Raw genomic sequence first — 25932 nt, forward strand, 5'->3', positions numbered from 1 at the left:
CAGAGGGAATCACAGATACAACTAAGAAGTAGTTTCAACTTTTGGATGATAAGCTCCCTGTAAAGAGAGACATACACTTCCTCCCAAATGCTGAAATGAAAATTTCTACTACTAACAACATATGGGATCAGATTTGACCTTGTGTTATAGAACAAAAGTGTGGTATTTTAGTTCCTTGAATACCATGGAGTAAGATATCTAGAGTTATATTCTCTCTTATAGCTCTTCATTGGTATTTACTGAATAAATTTCAACATAAGTCTTTCTTGGGTCAATAATAATAAACCAATCTTAATGTCTTTTATCCTGAAGTCACATAGATCGTAGGTCAGATGAGTGACATAAAAATGTAATCTAATAGCTATTCATCAAAGCCATCTCTTTCCAGGTGTTGAGCTATAGTCCCTTTCTCTGCATTCCTGGCAGTAACTCCAGCTTCATGATTGCATTCTGACCATGTGAACAGAGGTGAAGGGCACCACTTCCAAGATAGTTACACGTTAGCTATCTTTTCTCTTGTGATATATCTCCTTGGAGAAAGATGATCCCAAAGTAACCTTGGGCCTTATACTTTGAAGAGCCTGGCCATGGACAAGAATACCTACAACAGATCTCTATTTGAGTGAATAAGAAATATACTCTTACTGTGTTCAACCACTGAGATTCTAGGATGTGTTTGTTATAATAGCTACCATTATCTCAACTAACAAAGTGCCAATATAATATATATGTGTGTGTATATATATATATATATTGGTTTTTTGAGGTAAAGTCTCACTCTAGCCCAGGCTGACCTGGAATTCACTCTGTAGTCTCAGGGTGGCCTTGAACTCACAGCAATCCCCCTACCTCTGACTCCCAAACACTGGGCTTAAAAGTGTGAGCCACCATGCCTGGCCAAAGTGTCTAAAACAAAAACCATAAGACAAACTGACTTCCTCTCACCTACAATGACCACATATTCCTGCCCTTTGTAAAGAACATTTTTCAAACTATAGAACACATATATTTTCATAACCACTTGGATTTAAAATCCAGTATAAGCCTCCTATTGAGTCCAGTTATGAGCAGGTTTTGCTTAGCACACAAAGGGCTCTATTTTCTTTGAATTAGTTGCCAACACTTACAAATGAAGAGAATTTACAGAGAACAGGATTTTCATCTTCAGAAATTGGATGATCTGGCCATGCTGGGCTTTATTCTTTTTTATGTAAGTCAGGCACCTTCTAGATGAGAACAACTGATTCTGGCCACCTTCCCTCTGCTGCATTACTTTCTCGCCTTAGCCCCACAGGTAAACTTGCCTGCTTGGTCACCGTCAATTGCTGGGGATTAACAATGCATGCAATGACAGCTGCACTATAATTTTAGTGAGGGGAAAACAACCCCTTTGTTCCCATGTTATTATGGGCTTGGCTTCTTTTGTTGGAAATTATAGAAACAGCCATCCAAAATCCATCACCACAACTGATAGCCTACTATGGTTGATGGGTTGTTTTTCTTTTCCCAATACGTCTCTCAGTATAGTGCACATGAAGTCCAACATCTTTTCCCGGAATTCACTGGAAAGTAAATGATCATTCCTCTCCTTCCCAATACATTAAGAATTATTGACTGAACTATTTTCTTTGTTTTGACTTTGAATTTTAGAAAGGCCAAAGCTCTATTTCTTTTCTTATAGCTGCACTGTGAGATGCTCTGACTTACATGTTCTATACTTCTCTAACATTGCTACTTTATTTGATAGGTATGATCTTAATTTCTGTTATTTACTTACTTGAGAAAACAACTATTTGACACATGTATATCTTATGATCTAGCAATACTAAATCTTTTGTAAAATTCAAGTATATATAAATAAATAAGGATAAATTAATCATTGTACTGAATATTTAATGGCATAAAATTTATGTCAAGAGAATAGCTAAAGTTTAGTATTCATGAAGTACCAGACTATATCCCATTGAGACACAAACTTTTACTTGGTTTTATTTCTTCCCATTTGAAAATGGGATAAAATCATAAAGAATTTTTTAAAAATTCTTTTTTGTGTAATTTATTATTTTATTGACCGTTTCCATAATTGTAGACAATAACTTATGGTAATTCCCATCCTCCCCCCACTTTTCACTTTGAAACTCCACTCTCCATCATATTCCCTCCCCTTTTCAATCAGTCTCTCTTTTATTTTGATGTCATGATCTTTTCCTCCTATTATGATGGTCTTGTATAGGTAGTGTCAGGCACTGTGAGGTCATGGATATCCAGGCCATTTTGTGTCTGGAGGAGCACATTGTAAGGAGTCCTACACTTTCTTTGGCTCTTACATTCTTTCCACCACCTCTTCCGTAATGGTCTCTGAGCCTTGGAAGATATGATAAAGACATTTCAGTGCTGAGCACTCCTCTGTCACTTCTTTTCAGCACCATGGTGCCTTCTGAGTCATCTCAAGGTCACTGCCATCTGAAAAGAGAAACTTCTCTAACCAAAACTGAGAGTAGCATTAATATATGGGTATGAACATTAAAAGAATTGCTTACTTGGCAGTTTGATGAGAATAGTATAAACATTTAGCCAGATACCAGCAGACATTATACCCCTAGGGCTCATGACTACCCCTGTTGTAGGTTTTCAGTATCAGGGATGTATTCCCTCCCATGGACCGGCCTCCAGTCCAATTAAAGAGCGGTTGGTTTCCCCGATTAAAAATCCTTTCTAGATAATTTACCATAAACTAGAAATACATGTTTGTTATTGTTGGGCTTCTAAAAATTAATTAATTTACAAGCAGAGAGAGAGATGGAGAGAAGAGCAACAGACAGAAGGTTTCCCACTGCTACAAACTCCAGATGCATGCGTCATTTTGTGCATTTGGCTTTACATAGGTACTAGAGAATCGAACTCAGGCCATTAGGTTTTGCAGTCAAGTGCCTTAACCTCTGAGCCATCTCGCCAGCCCTTGTTTTTTAAAATTGACACTGAATGTCACTTTTTGCATTTATACATTGTCCAACTTACTTGTTCATCCAATGAGGCATTTATTGAACACCTGTTTGTGTATGCGTCTGGGTTCAGAACTAGGTGTGCATACAGCCATGTCCCAGAACATGGGCGATGAAGTGAATGGACTAGAGAAAAACTAAAAAGGATTCCCATGAGCCGGGCGTGGTGTCACGAGCCTTTAATCCCAGTACTTGGGAGGCAGAAGGTCAGTCTGGGGTACTGTGAACCCCACCTAGAAAAACCAAAAAAAAAGGGGGAGCCCCATGAGATCAGCATTAGAGGGAGGGGCTACTGCTCTCTGTGGAGTCAGGAGGCACTTGCCTCCTATTGGGGTGAGCACCAGGCAAGGACAGGGGAGTAGTGGGGAAAATAGAGGAAGACCCACCCCCTCCAAACCTAGCCAAGCCCTAGTAAACACCCTGTCTTCAGAGCAGTGGATGTCAGTTGGTGGAGGTGGAGTGTCAGGATGAAGCTCTAGCCAAGGAGCATTAAGATATTTGCATAACTGAACCTATGGCCCACGGAAGCCAATCTGAAAGAACCCCACAGAATGTTGTATACTACTACTGCGCAGCTCAGGCATAACTTCATTGTAATACGAAAAGGGAAGTCTGTCAACTGAGGCCTTTAAATATACCAGAATCTTATCTGAGCATATCAAGTAACAATTTGAAATATTTGAAGGGAATTTAAGAGCAGGGGATTAAGATGGGGCAAGTGAGACGATTAGCATGATTCGTGCCCTGGCATAAACCCACGTTACAGGTAAGAAGAGAATTTAGTTTCAGCCTTTCTAGGAGCCAAAATAACCACTCCTGAAACAAAACCAAACACTAAAACAAAAAAATAAATAAATAAAATGGCATCCATACAGTGAAGTTAAGTCTGTCACTCAGTAAAGGCTCTCTATTTGGTGGAATCAAGTTCCTCAGGCTTATTCTGGTGATGGACACCATAAGGCTCATGAGACAGTGTCTTGTACAAACTTACCACACTAAGTCATTAGCATCATCCTCTTCTGCCATTCAAAAAAGCAGTTCAAGTCACCTTGATGGAATTAGGAATGTTGCTCTCTAGTATGTGACAGTATGTCACTAAGTTCAGGAAGACTTTAGGTTATCTAGCTGAATGGGGGAAAAAAATGAGCACCTTTTTGTCAGCCTTCCATTCTATGAGTTCTTTTGTTTAAATCTTTAAAAGGTACCTATTAAGGGGGCATAGAAATTTCTCAGTGGTTAAGGCACTTGCCTGCAAAGCCTAAGGACTCAGGTTCCGTTCCCTAGTACCCACATGAAGTCATATGTACAAGGTGGTACATGGGTCTGGAGTTCGTTTGCAGCAGCTGGAAGTCCTGGCCTGCCAATTCTCTCTCTGTGTCTCTCAGTCTCTCTCTCTCCATTCCTCTCTCTCTCAAATAAATAAAAATTTCAAAGAGCTATATATTAGGCTGGATAGATGGCTCAGAAGTTAAGTGCATTTCCTGCAGAAGCATGAGGGCCTTACGAGAATGCGACCAACTGAATTTGGATCTCTGGAACCCATGTAGACAGCTGGGTGTGGCCACAAACACCTAGAGCCTCAGTGCTGTAGGGGAGCAGAGACCCACGGGACACAAAGAAGCAGCAAGCTCCCAGAATCACAGACTTGGCTCAACAAGAATAGGTAGGAGGACAATGGATAGAGCTGGACAGCTGACATTCCACTCTGATCACTACAAGCCAGTGCACCCTGCCACAGGCAAAGTGCATGAGGCACGATATGGGTACCACATACAAGTGCATATACCACAACACACCACACACACACACACACACACACTGAGGATGGAGCCTAAATATTGACTTATGTCAAGCCTTTGGAATAAAGTGAAGGAACCCTGTAGAAATTGCTGTCTGGGTTGATGCTAGAAGTAACAATCTCTTCTGGAAATGTGGAGCCCAAATCATATGCTTAAACTAAGAGGCTGCCTGTTTGAATGAGTGAGTGAATGAGTGAGTGAATGAGTGAATAAGTCAACAAATATGTATTGAGAGTCTACTTCTTGGAAGATACTGTAAACTCACCCCAGTGGGTATACAAAAAAAGAATAAAAAGGCAAAAAGGTACTTCCACAGAAAGTTTAAAAATGCATTCACCAGAGAAAAAGCACTGGTACCACACAAGGTTCTCCTTTAAAATAATATTTAATCTTTCATTGAATAACATCTTAGTGCCCTCTATAAAATAAACTTTCAGTTAAAATGAAGCACTTTATTTGACTATCTCATTAACCCATTAAACCCATATAAACCTATTAAAATGTTAGAACAGGTATGGAAAGGGAACTTGATTTTAGGGTACCCCATAGATTTGTTAACCGCTTAACTGGACGCTTAGTATGCACCAAGCTATTTGTTAAGTGTTTTCCCAGTTCAAAAATATCTGTTGGTTATCTAATCTCTTTCATCAGATAAAAGGACTAGAAGTTCAATGTCTCCTGGAAGGTCATGTCGCTAGCATAGCTCAAGCCCAGATCCCATCAGTATCCCAAAATCACTAAGAGACTTGGCTCCACAAGAACAGGTGGGAGGGCAATGGATAGAGCTAGACAGCAGATACTCCACTCGGATCACTACAGGCAGGAATTAATTAACAGAACCGGGGCCCTTTTAAGTCTCTCTCATTGTTGTCCTTCTCTCTTCTATAACAGAAGGACATGCCTGTCACTTATTATAAAAAAAAAATAAATGATTAGCACTAATAGAAAACAAATAACAGAAACTTGACTCCTCTTGGGTTCTTACAGTACGAGTAAAAGGTGAGTTCTGTGTGAGTATTAATTGTTGGAGGCTTAATATTGTTCAGAGTCAAAGGAAAGAAAAGCTGAACACATTCTTACTTTATTTCAAATGATTTTATTTTTGCGACAAGCAGCTAGAGAACATAATGTTTATCAGTATGGGAACACAGGCCTTTAAAGTTTGTATGTGCCTTGGGGAGCGAGTGTGGGGTATCCATGCTGATGAAGCATGAAAGAGAACCACATGTTTGAAGTAATGCATGATCAATGCTTGCTACTTTGCTATCACGAGTAGAAGGGCTATACTCTGTCTAGCAAGGTGGGTAGATGAAAATCAGGTATGCCAACAATAGCTTTCATGGCACAAATTGTCCTGGACACATATTCAACCTCAACTTACTCATAAGCCATAGAAAATGTGGACCTGCAAAGAGCCTCCTGGGGGCCATATGAATCCATGTTTGAGTGAAGGGACTGCCTCACCTCACACCTCAGGTGTCTGCCCCTCAATTTGCACTTAGTAGAAATTCCAACAACTAAGATTCGTGACTTCCAAAACAATTTTTAAAAAGTAATATGATCCTTGTGGGGTTCCAAAGTTTTATGTTGGATATTCCCTTTTCGGTGTGCTAGAAACTAGCTACTACCTGGGCAGGAGGGTTTAATGGATACCAGTTCAGAAACACTGGTCTTAGGTCCTGGGCAATCTACTGGTGTGGAGGGAAGGGCCTCCTCTCATTCCAAGCAACAGCTCTCACCGATGGAACTTGAGAGCTTCTGATAGACTCCACGCTGTGACTTCTCTAGATCCAGAGCATGAAAGAAGCTGTGGACTAACCACACTGAGGTCAAAATGGAAGGCTAAAGGATGGTCCAGGGCAGATGATCCAACCAAAGAAAGCAAGATGCAGAATGCGGAGTTAAGTTTAATACAACCAACACATGCACCAGAAAATATTTCCTCGATTTATCCCACATGCAACCTTACAACATTACCTGGTTCTATTCACAAATAAACAGTGAGGAATTTTCCACTTAGATTCAATCAAACTGGTTCTTAAAAATGACCTATTAGAAAGGAATTTCATCATGGGCTCTGAGTAAAATACTCTTCCATAGGCTCTGAAGAAAACATAGATTTGAAAGTTCATTCAAAGTAATCTATTGTCACAGGCAGTATATGCCCATTGGCATATATAAGCAGCAAGCATTTGGAACTGGAATTGCAGTTGCGTGTAGGCACAGGGGCTCTAGACTCAGAACACCAAAGTGAGTCTTTTGCTCTGCCACATGTGAGCTATCCGCTGTGAGCAGGCATCCTCGCACTTTGGACTCTCACTTTCCTCCTCTGGTGGTGACGGAGGAGGAGTACACAATCCTCACAGGATTGTTGTAAAAATACATCACATGAAGTGCGTGGGATCACTAGGAGACTGCATTGTTCGGTGACTCCAAGGTGTTAATTACTGTCACGTTACAGTAGGATCAGTCATGACAAGCTTCAGGAAGGAAGAGAGGTCTCTAAGCAGGCAGAAGGGTGGGATTTACAGAGAAGGGCAAGGAGATTATCCCCTTTTGGGTTCATCAGTCCTGCTATCGTGTACCAAGTGCTGAGCCATGCTGCAGTCTGGGCACTGTGCTGAGAATTACGCCTGGAGATGTTTTTCAAGGGTAGGAACATCGACAAGATGCAGGTCAGAGGCAATGGGGCAGGCAGGCAGGGCTTCATTGGACAGTACAGTTCTTTTCAGACTTAAGCAGCACCAGTACAACCTAGAGACTTTAACACTATTGAACTCCCATCCCCAGAGCATTTGATTCAAGATCTATGCAAGGAGGGCCTCAAGATATGCACCTCACACAAGACCCAGATGACACTAATACTTCTGGCCAAAAAGCCACATGCTAAAAACCACTGAGATCACGTAAGGATTGTGAATGAGTTATAATAGTTGATTGACATTTTGCCCAACTTAAAAGAAAACTTAGATGTTTTGGAGAGCTATTAGGGAGCTCCTAAAAGCAAGAGGAACTGGGTTCAGAAACAGCTGTAGAACTCTTCCAGTCCAGACAGTGTAAACTCCTTTTCCATGACGCTGGGGCACCACTGACAGAATACACCTGCTCCGATCACAATTCTTCTCTTGCTTTACCTGAATTAAATTTCAGATTTCCTGAAGAAAGAGTCCATCGTCTTAGAACATATGGCCACTCTCGAGTTAGAACTGCAGGTCAGTGTGAACTAAAGGCCTCCCAGGACTGCGCACACCAGGAGATCTGAGTATGGCTGTCTGCGCGTGCTCATGAATGTCAAGGTCGCAAAGCAAAGCAAACTCCAAGAAAAATGGCCCTCAGAGAGAGAGAGAGATTAATTGCCTTGGGGCTAGAATTTTAGGGCAGGGAGAAATCTGAGCAAGAACTCAACTGGGGGCTGGAGAGATGGCTTACTGGTTAAGCACTTGCCTATGAAGCCTAAGGACCCCGGTTCGAGGCTCAATTCTCCAGGACCCACATTAGCCAGATTCACAAGGGGGCGCACGCGTCTGGAGTTCATTTGCAGTGGTCAGAGGCCCTGGCATGCCCATTCTGTCTCTCTCTCTCTCTCTCTCTCTATCTGCCTCTTTCTCTCTTTCTGTCCATCGCCTTCAAATAAATAAACATAAATGAAAAAAACTTCAAAAAAAAAAAAAAAACCAACTCAACTGATGTGACAGCAATTTGCAGCTTTGTTAGAGAAAATTTTGGGTGTCATGTTCTGGGTTCCTCATCCTGAACTTCCCAGTGTGTGAGCAACCTGGGGACACCTTGGCTTGTGAGCTTCTGGTTTCAAAACACATTCGCCTTCCTCCAGATGAAGCAGGCTATATGCAGTGCATTGGAAGGATTCCTTCACTTCGATATTCTTAACATTTTTGCTTATTATGAAATGTTCCAATGGTACAAGATAGTGTAGAAAGTAACAACACTTGAATGCACACCACCCAGTGACTCAGACTTCCACTTACAAAGAACCCAGATGAAAGTTACAGAGCTTTTGGTCCTGGTTAGGTTTTGTGGGTAGCGAGACACAAAGGACAGAATGGGCCCTATGAGGGAGTGTAGTGGGAATGCAGGTCCACGGACTGTAGACACTCCCAGATCATTAATGGTGGACTAAACAGCAGACAAGGCATGATAGCTCCGAAATGCTAAAAATCAGCAAGGAATGGGACTCAGCCACTTGGCAGGCATTTTGAAAGGAATTTTTCTCCTTAAAATACCTAGTCTTAACTGAGATTACCCCAACTTGAACAATCATCTTCAAGTGATTATAAACATTCACTGTAAGAATTTGTTTGGTCCTGGTGTGGGTCTCTCAGCAGGTAATCATGTGGGAGGGGAGTGAAAAAACATGCCCAGGGCAGCTTAGCTATGTGGGTGGCTCAGCCTGGGTACCTACATGTATATTTGGAAAAAATTACTTTTTCAATTGCTTTTTAAAGTATAAACTGTGACTACACACAGTAAAGTTAATGGGATGCGATCTTAATCTTCAAACTATTAGCAAATGATAACTCTGAAATGTTAAGGCTTGTATTGCTCTCCATTTCTTAGGTGTCAAGTTAATTATCTAGTAATACAATTCAAGCATTGAGCTCGAGATGACTGAGCTGAATGAAAGCAAGTACAGGCACTGAGTTAATTTTTCTGTTAAGACCATTCCTTCAGATCTTGGGTTTTCTTTCTCCACTTTTTTCCCCCTTATATTTCCATTCCAGTGGGTCAGTGCCCCACTGAACTGATATTTAGGTAGCAAAGCTAGTATCAGCCTCAAATTAAATAGGTGCTTTAGGTAACAGTATCTCTAGGGAATATATTTCATTTCATAATGTGTTTTCCCAGAGATAGATAGTATCCTTCTATAAATGCCAAAGTAACTTTAGTTTTAATTTAGCTATATTATCAAATAATTTCTGGTTTTATTTTTCTGGTTTGGTTAGCAGACAAAATAAGGCTTTCATTATGGTATTTTCACACACATACGTACACATAAAATTTAAACATATATGTGCATGCATGTGTGCATGTATTACACTAATGTGCCTTATTCCCTTTTCCTACAACAGTATTTTCTCCTAGCCTTCCTTTCACCCTCTCACTTGTGTCCTTCCTCTTCCTCACATATTCCCCATTCTGGTTTAATGCCATATACATATACATATACATATACATATACATATACATATACATATACATATACATATACATATACATTTAGATATTCATATACATATACATACATACATACATACATACATACATACATATATATACATGCACATAGCTAAACTGCTAAACCTAGATTCTGTGTGTGAAAGAAAGTAGGCAGTATTTTACCTTTCTTCCCTCATTACCCTTTCTTGTCCTTCTTGCCCCTTAACGACTCATTTCCATGAGATCAATACAAGATCTATACTAAACAGACACTGGAAGATCCAAAGCTAGACTCATGTTCTGCTCTCTAAGAACCCAGGCTTGGAGGACACAGGCCACGTCACATTATTCTGTGGGATGGGAATGGGGTGTGCAGTGCTTGCAAGAAGCTGGGAAGAGCTCACAAACATGTTGTGAAAATGAAAAGGAAGAAGATGGGACCTCTGAGGTAATGGCAAACGGAAATTTCCTGGAAGGGACCCCCTTGACCTGCAATGGGAAGAAGACAGTAACCTCTGTGGCCATGGTAGGTAGGTATGGGAAGGATAAGCAAAGTCCCTAGGGACAAACTGTGTGACACACTTGGGAGGTTATAAATCTACAATGGACAGGAGGTGAGGACTGGGTTGAATGTGACCTGAGTGGTTCTTCCAGAGTCACTTTCATGGGCTAGAGAGTCTACTATGCAAGTGTCTTAGTGCTAAGCGCCCGGCGTCATCTCAGACAGTCTCCTCATGCCTTCTACTGCCAACTTGGCACCAATGATGACACTGATTTGAGGACTTGTAATTCATCAAGGCAATCCCTAGATTCATAGCGAACCCCTCCCCCTGCTTTCCCCACTCCTCACCTTCCTGTGCTTGGTGCTCAACCTGAGGGTACAAGCCCCTCCTGAGCCCTCAGGCAGGAGCCGGGTCTTCCTCTAGTATAGATCCCATGATTCTAAATTTTAGTCATTATTCTGCTCCATTAGCTGAGTTCCCCAAATTCTGGGACATGGCTGCCTGCGTGCGTAGTTCTTGACCCAAAGTTCATGTTCGACAGATGTCTTGTTGGATGGATAGACAAAAGAAATGAAAGAATAAATGCCACAGCTGTCCCTACCCCACCCAGTGTACTGAATACAGAGGCATACCTGACAGCGCCTTGAATGCCTTAGAGTCTAGTGGGGGTAGATGTATGGGAATATAATGTTTAAAAATAAAGCATATTAAGCTCTGTTGAGTTCAACTGACCTCTATTGAGGCATTCTGGCCTGAGGCAGTCTCTGCACAATGAGTCTTTACATAATAAACTGCAACCTCACTTAGAACATAAATAAAATGAAACATAAATTAGAAGTATATTTTCTATAATAAATATCTGGGTCTGGTCCAATAACATATATGACCAACTGATCCAGTCATACAAAAATAAGGAAAAGGCGTCATTACTCCAAGCCTAAGTAAAGCCAATGCCTCACTGTAGTCAGTCAGGTGCTTTCTCGACTTGCTTCTGTGTTCCATCTTTAAATGCACCGTGCTCACCGCATTAGCTGATTTTCTCTTCAATGAGACAAAATACCAACAAAAGCAATTTAAGGATGGCTTTTGGCTGCTTAGAATTCATGGCAGTCAGGAAGCAGAGCGTGGGTGGGAAGTGGGGTGGCACTATAAAACCCCAAGTCTCCAGTGACCCACCTCCTCCAGCAAGACTGCACCTCCTAAACATTCCACAACCTTCCAGAGCACACCAGTAGGAGACCAAGTGTTCAGAATGCGAGCCTCCTCCCTGGCTATAATACTCAGGCTCCTGTGTGGAATTTGACCACTTAGGGCTGAGCATTGCTCAACTCATGAATTATTCTTTGCTCAAAAAGACCATTTGATTTAGTTTAACAGCTCCAGTGGATGTATGTCTATGAGACTACAGGAACCCAGAGAACACAGTTTGGTAATTAAGGGAAAAGCTGATTCCTGAAAGGGGTCTTACAAAGAGGAAAAGAGTCCCTTAGAGAAGGAGGAAGGGGAAAAATATTCCAACTAAGAAAATCCAGTGACAGACATTTACTAGTGACATTTTACTCAGTCTGCACCAGAGAGAGGGAAGATAGAAAAGAAAGAGAAGAGGGAAGTGGAAAGGGTGTTTGGGATACACCATCCAGGATGGCCTGAGGGAAGCCAGCAGATTCTTAGGTGGGTAAGTTACACCAATGTGATTTAAGACACCGACGTGATTTAAGGAGGCACAGTCCAAATATGAAGTCCAAACTTGAACATGACTCTTAGACACCTGAGGGGTTTAAATACACAATGCCAGGCAAATCTTCTTAATCCTCCCTGTGATTTATTTCATAATCTTAAGAATCCCCAGAAATCTCAAGAGCTTTGCAGTCTCTTCTTCCAGAAAAAACCTTTACCCAATCTACAATGTTCTCTTACCACCAACTGGTTCCGTAGTCCCCTTTTCTCTTCTCAGCCATGTTAGTAGGACACATTCTCCCTGTGTCATTTGGGGGTGGGGGTTGTTTGGTTTTCTGCATCCACTTCTTTTTCTTTTTTTAATTATTTTTTGTTCATTTTTTATTTATTTATTTGAGAGCGACAGACATAGAGAGAAAGACAGATAGAGGGAGAGAGAGAAAATGGGCGCGCCAGGGCTTCCAGCCTCTGCAAACGAACTCCAGACGCGTGTGCCCCTTTGTGCATCTGGCTAACGTGGGACCTGGGGAACCGAGCCTCGAACCGGGGTCCTTAGGCTTCACAGGCAAGCACTTAACCGCTAAGCCATCTCTCCAGCCCTGTATCCACTTCTAATCTTTTTCTTTTCTTTTCTTTTCTTTTCTTTTCTTTTCTTTTCTTTTCTTTTCTTTTCTTTTCTTTTCTTTTCTTTTCTTTTCTTTTCTTTTCTTTTCTTTTCTTTCTTTTGCTTTCATGCTTTCTTTCTGGCACTAGGGATCCTGATCTCAGGCATGCTAAGCCAACACTCTGCAACTAAACAACATGCCCAGCCCCTCTTCGAATCTTCACACAAGAATTTTATCCTTTCTCCTATAAGCCACCAGGACTTGGTGATGCTATAATAAGTGGGTTATTTTGTGATGGAAGGTAATCAGTAGCAGACTCTGAACTTATCTACGTTAATTAATTGAGGCCAGTAACAATAACTAAATTGTATTATGGTCAGAAACAGCTATCAATGTGGTGGTTTAATGTAAATGAAGATACGGAACTGAGAGAACTTACAGATGCAGGCTCAGGGCCCAAGAACTAACAACATGTAGGATGGAAGAGAAAGGGTGGGGGGATTTTTAAGGTTGCTTTGTAGTTGGAATCTAGAAAAATCTAGTAGCGTGATATTAATCAGCAAAGGTGGAGGGTGTCAGCAGAGGAACATATTCAGAACATGGCATCAGAAGATGAGAAATTGGGCTATCTATGCAACATGCTGAACCTGAGATGTCAGCACGATCCCTGGGACATATTAGGAAGCTCAGAGCTTTAACTTGATGGAGTGTGTGAGCAATCTCCAAATCTTCGTGTTCTAGAACCCTTTTTTCATGGTCAAACACTTTTGGAGATTGGTTCTGCATAGATAAGTTCTGCGGGAAATCAACCTGTTCAGCCTTGTTTCCAGCCTTCCTCTCAACCTTTGCTGTTGTTTCATAATACCTGTGAGCACCCTGTAGAATACTCCAGGGACAATCTTTGAAGAAATGCTTACTCAAACGCTTACGAGTTGTAATTAGGAAATGATTAAGATAGAAAGAACTGGGCTGGAGAGATGGCTTAGCGATTAAGCGCTTGCCTGTGAAGCCTAAGGACCCCGGTTCGAGGCTCGGTTCCCCAGGTCCCACGTTAGCCAGATGCACAAGGGGGCGCACGCGTCTGGAGTTCGTTTGCAGAGGCTGGAAGCCCTGGCACGCCCATTCTGTCTCTCTCCCTCTATCTCTCTCTCTGTGTCTGTTGCTCTCAAATAAATAAATTTTAAAAAAATTTTTAAAAAAAGATAGAAAGAACTTATCGGGGTGGTGGTTGGGGCTGGACGTGGTTGTTTATTTGCACAGAAGCCTAAGTTGAAGTGTTGTAAAGGAAGATTCAAAATGTGTGCAGAGAGAAAGAACGGAGGTTGGAGACAGATTTTGGCCTCTGTGTCTGACATCTCACACGGCGTGCAGAGAGTGTAATTTGGAGGGGCAGCCGGTTGTGATGGCAGAATCATGAGTTTCAAAGAACATCAGGTGAACTAACCTTGTTAAGATTTAGTTTATCTGAAAAATAATACACATCTCTTTAGGTTTTATTGGGATGTTTTTTAAAGGGTAATCTAGGAAGCACCTTTCCTAACATATAAGGCACATTATCCACTCTCAATAATACTATTGTCATTTCCATTTAAAAGTTCCTTGGTGAGGGTAGAGGAAAGCTCACCAGTGGGGCCACAAGCTGAGTGCATCATGCCACTCTTTCTGCTGTCCCTTGGGAAGGTGTGAGACGAGGGTCACCAAGAGCAGCACTAACAGGACTCTCCCTGAGACAGGGGTGGTGAGTTCTCAGACAAAGAAAAAAAGGTTTTTTTTCCCCCAAAAAAAAGGTTTTTGATGAACCAAAGCCTTGTTGGTGTACTAAAACTTGGATGTTGGACAATTGCTTCTAAAAAATATCTCAAAATCCTCTATAAGAAAGCAAGCCTAATTCAGATAAGCCTAGGGCAATAGCATCATGGTAGAGACAAGGAATCTATAGAATTAGATGAAGGGTGAAGATATCACAGGAATTTCCAGAAGGTGCTAGTGATAACTTTTTTTTTCTTCAGTTTTTCTTGAACAGATCCTGGAAGATACTATCAGAACCTTAATAAGAGCATCTGCTTTTCTTCAAAATGAGAGAGCCAAAACACTTTTTCTTACATACAGATGCCGGTAACAATTTGACACTAGGGACTTTCCTTGGAAAATAGTCATTATCTGGTACCCTCAGGGGCAGACCCAGGGAGAGACATCTGCAACAGAATTCTGGGTTAATGAGGCATATTTCTGTTAGAATAGTCACAATGCCACAAATGCAAGCATAGGTCATTTTCTTATTGGTCAAATGAGTATACAAGGACAAAAGAAATCTGGATGTACAGGTCAAAATTCTAACCGCCATGGCAGATGTTGCAGTCCGGTTCGCATTGCTGGTAGAAATCACCCAACCAAGAGCAGCTTCTGGGAAAAAGAGATTTATTTTGGCTTACAGGCTCAAAGGGGAAGCTCCCTGATGCAGGGGAAAACAACGATATGAGCAGAGGGTGGACATCAACCCCGGCCAACATCAGGTGGACCAGAGCAACAGGAGAGTGTGCCAAACACTGACATGGGGAAGCTGGCTATAACACCCATAAGCCTGCCTCCAACAATACACTCCCTCCAAGAGGGTTGAATTCCCAAATCTCCATCAGCTTGGAATCTAGAATTCAGAACACCTAAGTTTATGGGGGACACCTGAATCAAAACCACCACAGCAGATAAACTTTTTACTTCTCTAGTACAAAAATGGGACAATTACCAAGATTTTTATCAGGTCATCCCATTTCAAATCTTAATTGGATAGTCACAAAAATTGATTATTCTTCAGTCTTTTCTGCTTGTGTTCTGAGCTGTAGCCTGTTAGGGTAAAGTTCCATCTAAGGAACTTGGTGTTAAAATTGGTCATTTAATAAAACTGGCCAGTGTCCTGAAAGTCAGTGGTAGCAGGCAAGATGGTGGAGGTGACTAAATGGATCGAAGCATGTCCCTGCCTACTAGCTTACGGTATCAGTGGGGGGATGGGGGGGTGAAGGGGAGGGCTGGGGAGCAACAGGTTTCCAGGCATCAATACACAGGTATAGCGTCCACAGATGCTCATTCTGCACAAACATAGGCTGAATTCACTCCAGGAATTCCAAAGGTCATCCTCAGAAGGAAATGAACAATCATGCATCCTGATTGATTTATATGATCAGTTGTGCAAATATCGTAAGACTGAGGGCAGGTATGAATATAGAAAATGTGCTATTCAAAATGTGACCCAGAGGTTGGAAGCATTGGTCTCAGTGACTTCTAGAATCACCTAAGTGTCAGCCCTAAATATACAAAAAAAAAAAAAAATCCCCCAAAACCAGAATCTCTGGGTAATTCTTCGTTAGACGCTTCCCAGGGGCTGCTTGCTTGGCGTTTGGGAAGCGCGTCTCCACACCCGTGCTCTAAGAGCCCGCGTGTTAACACTGCTACTGCCTTCCACTCACACCTCTCTCCTAGTAAATCAGCGCGGCACCTTCCAACCCCGGATTTCCAGCTCTCTCCTCCTGATGGACCGTCATTGTGGAACTGACCAGACCCTCTTCATTGTGTCATTATTATCCGCAGCAGGAACATGAACTTTCTTTGTGAAGCAGGAAAAATACCAATTTTTAGGCTTGTGATTTTTTTTTTTTTTTTTGCAGCACATGACCCTCATTTATAACAGCTTGAAAATTCCTGCTCATTTTCAGAATAACTATGATGTGAACGGTGCGATGAAAACAGGAGAATACTTACATAGGCCATCAGTTGCTCCTGGGCAGCTTTTACCTCTGCTTGCAGCTTCTCAATGCACTGAGAGGAAAAGGAAAAAAAAAAAAAAAAAAGGAAAGTTCAGAAACCAAGTGCATAACTCACTCTCCTGCAGAGTCGAAGTATTCCAGACATAAACATGCACCAGTTTTCAAACCCAGTGAATGGCAGTGAGGTGCTTTGGGAGTCATCACTGGAGAGATAGATGCTCACTTTCATCTCTTCATCCCTCCTCTTCTTTGATAGAGAAGCCCAAAGGCAAAATATGTAGACATGTTCATGATGTAGATATGTTAATGGATAGGAAATGGTTAGAGAAAATAATGGTTAGTTTGATATGCTAAAGTTGATGCAAGGAATACATGGATGTATATACATATATGCACACATATATATGTATATGTATGGTTTTACATAAAAATATATCCATCTACTTCAAAAGCACACAGAAAAACCCTTTTGATTAAACAAAAGCTAAATTTAAACATGATACACATGTAAATTTCCAGAGACTAACTGCTTCTCATAAAATAATCGATTATAAGTATATGCCGGATTTTCTGATCTGTTTTACTATATAGAAACTATTTCTTCATTAGGTTTAACCTTAGGATTAGGAAATGTGTTTACAGTTAGCACCATGTACAAAATAAACAAAATATGCAGCTATTGTTATTCAAAAGAATACATTACCAACTAAACTTAATAATAGAACTAAAAGTTTATGTGTGCATGCGTGTCAATATTAATTTAGGATTAAAATTACTTTGAGCAGATAGGAATGTTTTATTCACCCTTCTGAACTCAAACATGAACTTGTTTTGCAACAATGGAGATTGAACCCAAAGCACATGCATACTGGGCTAGCTCCCTACTGTTACTGGAGTTTTTAGGGTCAAATCCAGGCTCCCAAAGTCCCAGGCAACCAGGAGTGGCCACCTATCCTGGTACACAAATAAAGAGATGAGTAATGGTGAAGGCAAAGAGGAGCTGTAGTCAATGTGGCAACAATAAAGGGGCATGAACAAAGAGGCCCAGTGATCGCCAAGTCTGTGTTCACATGAGGTTTAGGCTTAAACAGAGGACTGAAGGCTATGCAAATTAAGTGGTCCTTCTCAGCCTAGAACTGACCCAAAATCGTCTCAGCGTAGGTCCCTCCTGCAAGGTGGTCCTGCGTATGAAGTTATTAATGACTGAGGCTGTAGCGTCACCCTCATGAGCAACTGTCCTCATCTAGAGGGACAGGTCTGTCCTCCCTGGTTTTCCTTTTCTGGAACCCAAGGAGATTGCAGGCTTAGAACAATGAGTTATCTCCGTGCCTTCAGCCAAAATTATGAAGACAGACAAGATATGAAACGAAGACAGAGATGTCACACTTTCAATCTGCTTTTAATTACCACTGAGCCTGAGGAGGAAATCAATGCTTTTTAGATGCAATAGCTAAGTGCTATTTCATTGCCATCACATTACAGTATGAGGACACATTCTGAAGTGTATCCTCAGCTCATATGATATGAACTTTTAACTCCACCAGAATCAGCTTTATAGATGTGTCAGTTCATGAAAAGGTTAGGAAACCTTTACGATCAGGATGATTTTCTTTCTACAACATACCTTGTCTCTCTCAGCAACCAGATTTTCAAATAGCTCTTCTTTGGTATGGTTCATGGCCATTAGGTTCTCCTCCAGCCAGGAAACTTGCTTAAGCAGTTTTGATCTTGCTTCCTCAGAGGCTTCAAGCTTAAGATAGGTTTTTGGGAAGGATAGGTAGTTCAGTGTTATTTTAAAAGTTTCTTTTAAAAGATCAACACATATAAATAATCTTTTACTGATATATCAAATATGAAAGTAGCTCCTGGAATATACCTCATGCATGACATATGATTAGATTACAAATAAAATAATGTTGCTTTCTTTTTTTCCCCCAGCTCTTTATGGGCAAGAGGTGAGCCTGCACAGTTGCAATACGCAGAGAAACTTCCAGTGCGTAAGTTACAATACTTACACCCACTGTGTATTGAGGTTCTACTGAATCTGATAACGTGCATTGTGGTTTGCATGCAGTTCTTAAAACTTACCTCTTGAAGAGCTAGAGCCCTCTAGAAAGGGAATGGTAAATTCACCATAGAAACAGCAGACTAGCTGGGGGAACAGGAACAAATGCTAGACATTTCAAGTCGGATCAAAACCAGATCTATGCAAATCACAGCCAAAACATTGCCAAGGTGGCTTTGCTCTTGTTCTCATATCTGTGGATTCCTCCTGAGGAAGGTGGTCGGTTGAGAGTCCCTAGTCCCCTCATCCCCTCAGAGAGCCTCTGACTAGCCATCCTTTCACTCAGGCAGCTTATTGGGCCTTTTCCCTATAGCTCAGCAATGCTTCTGAAAGACTGTTTGAAAAGGGACACACACTTCTGCATTCACCTCCACTCCCCTTCAGTCCTCTGAAGCATAGCTTATCTCGAAGCCTCTCGTTTTTGTCTCCGTGTTACTGCAGCACATGCTTCCTCATCTTGAAAAGCACGGCATCATTTAAAAACTCGTTCACCATAGGAAGAGTTCAGCCTGCCAAGGAAAAGAATGAACGAGCACCTCATATACATTGGCTCCTGCCCATCCAGCCTCACATTCAGTCATCTGACACATGTTCGTCCCATTGGCGCTCTCACAGCTATTGTTTTATGTGCTGGGAATCGCTAAAGCCCAAACCCAGGACAAGAGGGACCACACATGCCAAGAACTATTGGGAATGTCTTTCAAGTCCCAGTGTCCTGAGAGACTTACTGTGCTTCTCAAGGCCACTAGCATGGTTAACTCTTACATTCATAGTATTTTAGGAGAGGAGTCTGGCTTCTCTGGGCACCCTTCTATTTTATTAGAAAGTTGCAGCTAAACACACAAACTCTTGAGCTAGGCCTGTGGATGTAAATCTTAGCTTTGCTATTAATTGTGTCATTCAGGACATTGCTCTGCCTCTCTGGGCTTTTTTTTTTTTTTTCCTTATCTGCAAGTGGTAATAGAGATTTAAAGAATATTACTTAAGCCACAAATTGTTCATATGAATTTGCAAAAAGAGAAGCACATAGAATGGTGTCCGGAACATATCAAGTACCAAGTTGTTGTTATTGTTGTTAATACTGCTATTATTATTCCTTTAATCACAATAGCATTCATCTGAGTGTGTTCTATGTGTTTTTTAGCAGAGTGTAAAACAAAATATCTAAACATTATGTCCTTTATCAGATGAGTACCCCAAACTCAGACTGCATTTGAGTTGCTTACCTCTTTCCATCCTTAGAGAAATCCTCTCTCTTTGATGGAATATTTTCCCTCAAATATATTATCTTTCAATCAGTCCCATTTTGTTCCATATCCTGTCTAACTTGTAAAAGATCTTGTCACCATCTGGTTGTTTTTCTCTTAAATCTACTTTCTATTGTTTGGGGATCTATTTATTTATGCATTTGTCAAAGAAACCAGTAGGACATTTATTATATGTAAGAATTTGAAGGTTAAGAGATGAAAACGATATTGTTCATATACTAAAAAGAACTTCAGTATAACCAGAAAGGCAGGCAATTTAAAAATAACTCTTACACAATGTAGAACTCTACAGATAAATAATGAATGACTATAGCAATATCTGTTATCACTTATTGGGGAGTTACTATATATCAGATACTCTGCATAGCCTTTCATGTTTAAATTCATTCCAGTTTGTCCATTCAGTTCCCTTAGAGGTTTATGCTATTATCTCCATTGTGGAGACAGAAAGATGCATTTCAGCACAACTGACATTTGGTGGTTTAAAGAAGCACTTCCTTTTATCTAGCAGATATGCTGTTGCTGAAACCATCTTACAAACATATGGGAAACCAGGCATTTGAAGAAATTGTACTCGGAAAGGAAGTGTGAACAGGAAAAACAGGTTTCTAAGGATATCACAAAGTGCTTTATCAACTGATCTTGAAGTGCAGCCTATCTTATAGCTTCACATGGTAAGTTTCCATATCATTCAAGGAACTGGGTTTTCTATTTCTATTGGGCATTCTAATGATACACTGTCTACTCCCAAAATCTCATGTGTCTGACAAGTGAGAAGGTGGAAAATGGCCATAGTGTTTATCTCATAGGTACACCATGCCAGCCGCTCTGTTGGGTTATACCTATATTATGTTATCCACTGCTCAGAACCTTATACATAGCTCTAATTGTACTTTTTGCTCTCATTGTTACAAAGTTTGAGGGACTAGATAGTCTCCATGATGAACTAACTTTAAAAATTTCTTCTCTCTCTCTCCCTCTATCTGTCTTTCTCTCTGTGTCTGTCGCTCTCAAATAAATAAATAAATAAATAATTTTAAAAAATATTATAAAAAGGGCTGGAGAGATGGCTTAGCAGTTAAGCGCTTGCCTGTGAAGCCTAAGGACCCCGGTTCGAGGCTCGGTTCCCCAGGTCCCACGTTAGCCAGATGCACAAGGGGGCGCACGCGTCTGGAGTTCGTTTGCAGAGGCTGGAAGCCCTGGAGCGCCCATTCTCTCTCTCTCCCTCTATCTGTCTTTCTCTCTGTGTCTGTCGCTCTCAAATAAATAAATAAATAAATTTTTAAAAATTATTATAAAAATCTCATAGCAGATAAAGGTTTAGATTATGTTCAAACCTTAACTCAGAGGCTGCCTACCATGAGGAGGCCAAGATGTTTTTTCTTATGTGGCCTTCACCAATCCTCAGCATGTTGACTCACCTACTAGAGAAATTCATTCCCTCATTTTCTAAGATTAATATCGCTCACTGTCCTGTCATCTGTTTACTTTTTTAACATTTAAAAAATGCTTTTGTTTATTTATTTGCAAGGAGAGAGGGGGAAAAATGACAATGGGTGCACCAGGGTCTTTAGCCACCGTAAAGAAATTCCAGCCACATGTGCCACTTTGTGCATCCAGCTTTAAGTGGGTACTGGGGAACTGAACTCAGATTGTCAGGCTTTGCAGCATAATTCTAAGAAATCTTGGCATCAGAAGATCTATGATCTTGAGCTCACCATTCATTGACTATATGATCTTGCTGTCAATAACTAGATTCTCTTGTACTTTGTTATATTTTGACAGGGTAGTTCTCCAGCCATTCAACTAAATTATAAACTGAGGGAAATGAACAAAGAATTCCGTCGAAATATACCACAATGTCGGGTGTGGTGGCACACACCCATAACCTCAGTCCTTAGGAGGTAGAGATTCAGGAACTCAAAGCCATTCTTGGACATACAAAAAATGTGAGCGCAACCCAGGGAGATGGCTCAGCAGTTAAAGGCCCTTACTTGCAAAGCCTGATGGTTTGGGTTCAATTCCCCAGTAAAGCCAGATGCAAAAAGCAGCACATGCATCTGGAGTTTATTTGCAGTGACAAGAAGCACTGGTGTGTCCATGCACTCTCTCTCTTTCTCTTCCCCTTTCTCCCTCTCTCTCTTTCTCTCTCTCTCTCTCTCTCTCTCTCTCTCTCTCTCTCTCTCTCTCTCTCTCTCTGTGTGTGTGTGTGTGTGTGTGTGTGTGTGTGTGTTTGCAAATAAATAAATAGAATATTTTTATAAAAAGAGTTTGAGGGCATTCTGTGCTGCATGAAATCCTATCTCAAAACACCAAAAAGAAGAAGAAGAAGAAAAAGAAGCAGCAGCAGCAAAACAAGCAAACAAACAACAACAACAACAACAAAAAACCCCACAAGGGCTGGAGAGATGGCTTAGTGGTTAAGGTGCTTGCCTGTGAAGCCCAAGGACCCAGGTTTGATTCCCCAGTGCCCACTCTAGCCAGATGCACAAGGTGGCTCACATGTCTGGAGTTTATTTGCAATGACCCTGGTGCACCCAGTCTCTCTGCTTCTTTCCCTCTTGCTCAAATAAATAAATATTTTTAAAAGATTTTTAAAAACCCACAAGATGTCATCAAATAAACCAGTAGTAACCTTCACTGTGAATGTTTTCCATTTGTTATCTTTTTGAACCATGAGCCTTACTTAATTCTCATCGTATAGCATTGCCTCTTGAAAATACACTAAAGGAATTTTATTGTGTTTGCCTCGTGTGTGCATTTTGTGGTGAAAACGTAATTTACTAGTGATTCTACCATATGATTATGAAAGCATTAATTGGCATAAGAGCATTTACAAATAGGTCATTAGACAATCCTGATAATCAGAAAGAGGGAAAAAGACAAAAGTAAGATAAAGACAAAATAGAACAAAAATTATACATCTGATGGAACTGAGCCAGAAGTTTCTTCCCTGATGGCTGGTTTTCTTTGTACCAAAACCAAAACAAAACAAAACAAAAATTGATTCAAAGTGTTGGAGAAGAAAAGCCATCCACAGTTTACCCAGCTGTGGATCCTGTGTATTTTACAACCAACGTGCAAGGGAAGAGATGCCTGCTGGTCAAAAAGTGACATGAAGAGATGGCTCAGCAGTTAAGGTATTATGTGAAAAGCCTTACAACCCAGGTTCAATTCCCCAGTACCCACGTAAAGTCGCATGCAAAAAGTGGCACATATACTTGGAGTTTGCATTGGCTGGAGGCTCTGGAATGCCCATTCGGCCTGCCTGTCTCTCATCTATCTCTCTGTGTGCAAATAAATAAATAAATAAATAAATTTAAAAAGTGACATGAGGGGCTGGGGGAATGGCTTAACAGTTAAAGTGCTTGCCCTCAAAAATAAAAAAATAAAATAAAATAAAAATAAAAGCCAAAGGTCCTAGCTTTGATTCCCTGGGACTTACATAAACCAGATGCACAAGGTGGCGCATGTGTCTGGAGTTTGTTTGCAGTTGCTGGAGGCCACAGCATGCCCATTCTCTCTCTCTCTAATAAATAAATAAAAATAAAAATTTAAAAGTGACATGAATTTTATGGGATTAACTGACATACTTCCTAATTGGATTTGAGGTTCAGCCCATAGGAGGGATTTTATGTCTGATGATGTAAACCTGGCCAAAAGCCTATGGCTAGGGACATAGGTCTTAGGGGGGAACCTACTACTATGGTTATGCTAAGGGTACTGCCTTCTAAATATATGTTCCCATAGATTAGTACTGCTTGAAGCCTTGGTCACAGTGGTTAATGGGCAGTGGTTAATGCAGAGATGCAAAGCTGGCAAAATTGCTGAGAATAAATGACTAATATGTCTCAGCCTAAAACAGGACATCTAACACACTCCTCCTCATCCCCACCTCCACCCCCACCCCCAGCAAGGCTCAGGGAACCTGGAAGAAGAGGGTGGGAGAGGAAGAAAGAGCAGGAGCATGGGGGAGGGGCGGGGAGCCACTGTCTTGGGGATAGGACAGAGTCCTTACACTAATGCACTCCAGCAGCTGTGGTTCCACGCAGAAGATGGTCTGTGGACACTTTTCCACCAATGGGGGAAAGGTGCATGAGACCCGCCCCCCCCCAACTCCCAGAGTAGATAGTGGTTGTTGACAGAAGGGAAGTCAGGTTCATCAGTGGTGTACCCCCTGGTACGGTCCACCCATGATTATGCAAGTAACCCTAATTTGACTCAACGGCTACAAAAAGAAAAAAGACATGAAAGAAAGATGGGATTGATGAAGGGTGCCAGTGGGAGGGGGAATAAGAGAGGGCAGCAACGGGAAGAAGGTCAACATGCATTATGTACAAGTGTGAAAATGTCAGAAATGGGCAAACATTCTACATCTGAGGTTGTTGTTCTTCATAATGAAGGCTCATACTCTGCTGCTAAGTCATATTATTAGCTGGCATTATGAATCCACTTCAGAAACTTCATGGGGGCTTTAGAGTCGTTCAAGGCCACTTCTCAGCCCAGAAGGCCTTTAGGAACACTGCCTAATTCAACGTCAAATATAAAGTTGGAAGCAAGGCATCAAAGGAAGAGGAGCTCAGAGTTTGCAGCTGGAAGACCTGGCCGCTGAAGGTTTTAATTCTGGAGGTCTTGGGCTCTGCTTTCCTTTTACTACCCGGTTTTTAATGAACTTCTTAGTTTTACGGAATAACTGTTTGGAAAGAAAGCCCAATCAAATTTACTGAGTTATCTATTTACCAAGAAATAGAGTAGAAGTATACCTATTTTCTTCAAAATAATATTTTATTTATTTGCAAGGAGAGGAGGGGTGGAGAATGGGCTCACCAGGACCTCCTGCCAATGTAAACAAACTCCAGACACATGTACCCCTTTGGCTTTATGTGGGGTACTGAGGGATTAAACCAAGCCATCAGGCATTGCAAGCAAGTGCCTGCAACTGCTGAGCCACTGCTATAGCTGAAATATACCTATTTTTTAAATCATATATATATATATATATATATATATATATATATATATATATATAATTTGTTTATTTTTATTTATTTATTTGAAAGTGACAGGCAGAAAGTGACAGGAAGATAGAGAGAGAGAAAGAATGGGCACACCAGGGCTTCCAGCCACTGCAAACGAATTCCAAATGTGTGTGCCCCCTTGTGCATCTGGCTAATGTGGGTCCTGGGGAATCAAGCCTCAAACCGGAGTCTTTAGGCTTTACAGGCAAGCACTTAACTGCTAAGCCCAAAAGGATATTTTTTAATGATCAATTTTTATACACATGAGCATCGTTGCTAGAATACATGACCAACTAGATGCTAGGAAGCCAATGTTCTAGCTATGACTTCTGTCAAAGACAAGGTCCCTGTCCCATCTTGTCAGGATCCTATCAGGTTGGAAGAGATGATCTCAAAAGCACTAACATCATTCATCTTGAGAATTATGTAATACAAACTAAAATGACTGTATTATATACTTGAGGTTGCATAAATTCACTCAAAAATGTACTTTCAGGGACTAGAGAGATGGTTCAGCAGTAAAGGCACTTGCCTGCAAAGCCTAAGGATCAGAGTTCTATTCTCCAGTACCCATGGAAAACCAGATTCACAAAGTGGTGCATGCATCTGGAGTCCATTTGAAGAGGCCCTGGTGCACCCATTCTCTCTGTCTGTCTCTTTTCTATCTCTTTTTTTTTAATTTCATTTAATTTTTTCTCAATTTTTTAAAACATTTTCCATGATTATCACAAATATTCCATGGTAATACCCTCTCTCTCCCGCTTTTCCCCTTTGAAATTCCATTCTCCATCATATCCCCTTCCCATCTCAGTAAGTTTCTTTAATTTTGATGTCATGATCTTTCCCTCCTCTTATGATGGTCTTGTGCAGGTAGTGTAGGGCACTGTGAGGTCATGGATATCAAGGCCATTTTTTGTCTGGAGGGAGCACATTGTAAGGAGTCCTTTCCTTCCTTTGGCTCTTACTATCTCTTTATCTACTTGCAAATAAATAAATAAAAATATTTTTAAATGTTTTTTTAATTTACTTTCAATCTATGTTCTAATGGTCAATTAAAAGTCA

The 25932-nt window shown here is 41.0% G+C and overlaps 1 protein-coding gene across 1 annotated transcript in view; it reads right to left on the bottom strand.

The window, feature by feature from the left end:
* Ccdc192 (coiled-coil domain containing 192) overlaps window positions 1–25932 on the bottom strand; it is a 198357-nt gene that overhangs the window by 144086 nt on the left and 28339 nt on the right. Inside the window, exons 3-4 of the mRNA XM_045133384.1 lie at window positions 18144–18269; window positions 16515–16571 (exon numbers count right to left, since the gene is read on the bottom strand). Coding sequence (XP_044989319.1) covers window positions 16515–16571; window positions 18144–18269 — 183 coding nt within the window. The remainder of the gene's footprint in view (window positions 1–16514; window positions 16572–18143; window positions 18270–25932) is intronic.

This window comes from Jaculus jaculus, chromosome 14 (assembly GCF_020740685.1).
Source record: "Jaculus jaculus isolate mJacJac1 chromosome 14, mJacJac1.mat.Y.cur, whole genome shotgun sequence".
NCBI lineage: Eukaryota > Metazoa > Chordata > Mammalia > Rodentia > Dipodidae > Jaculus > Jaculus jaculus.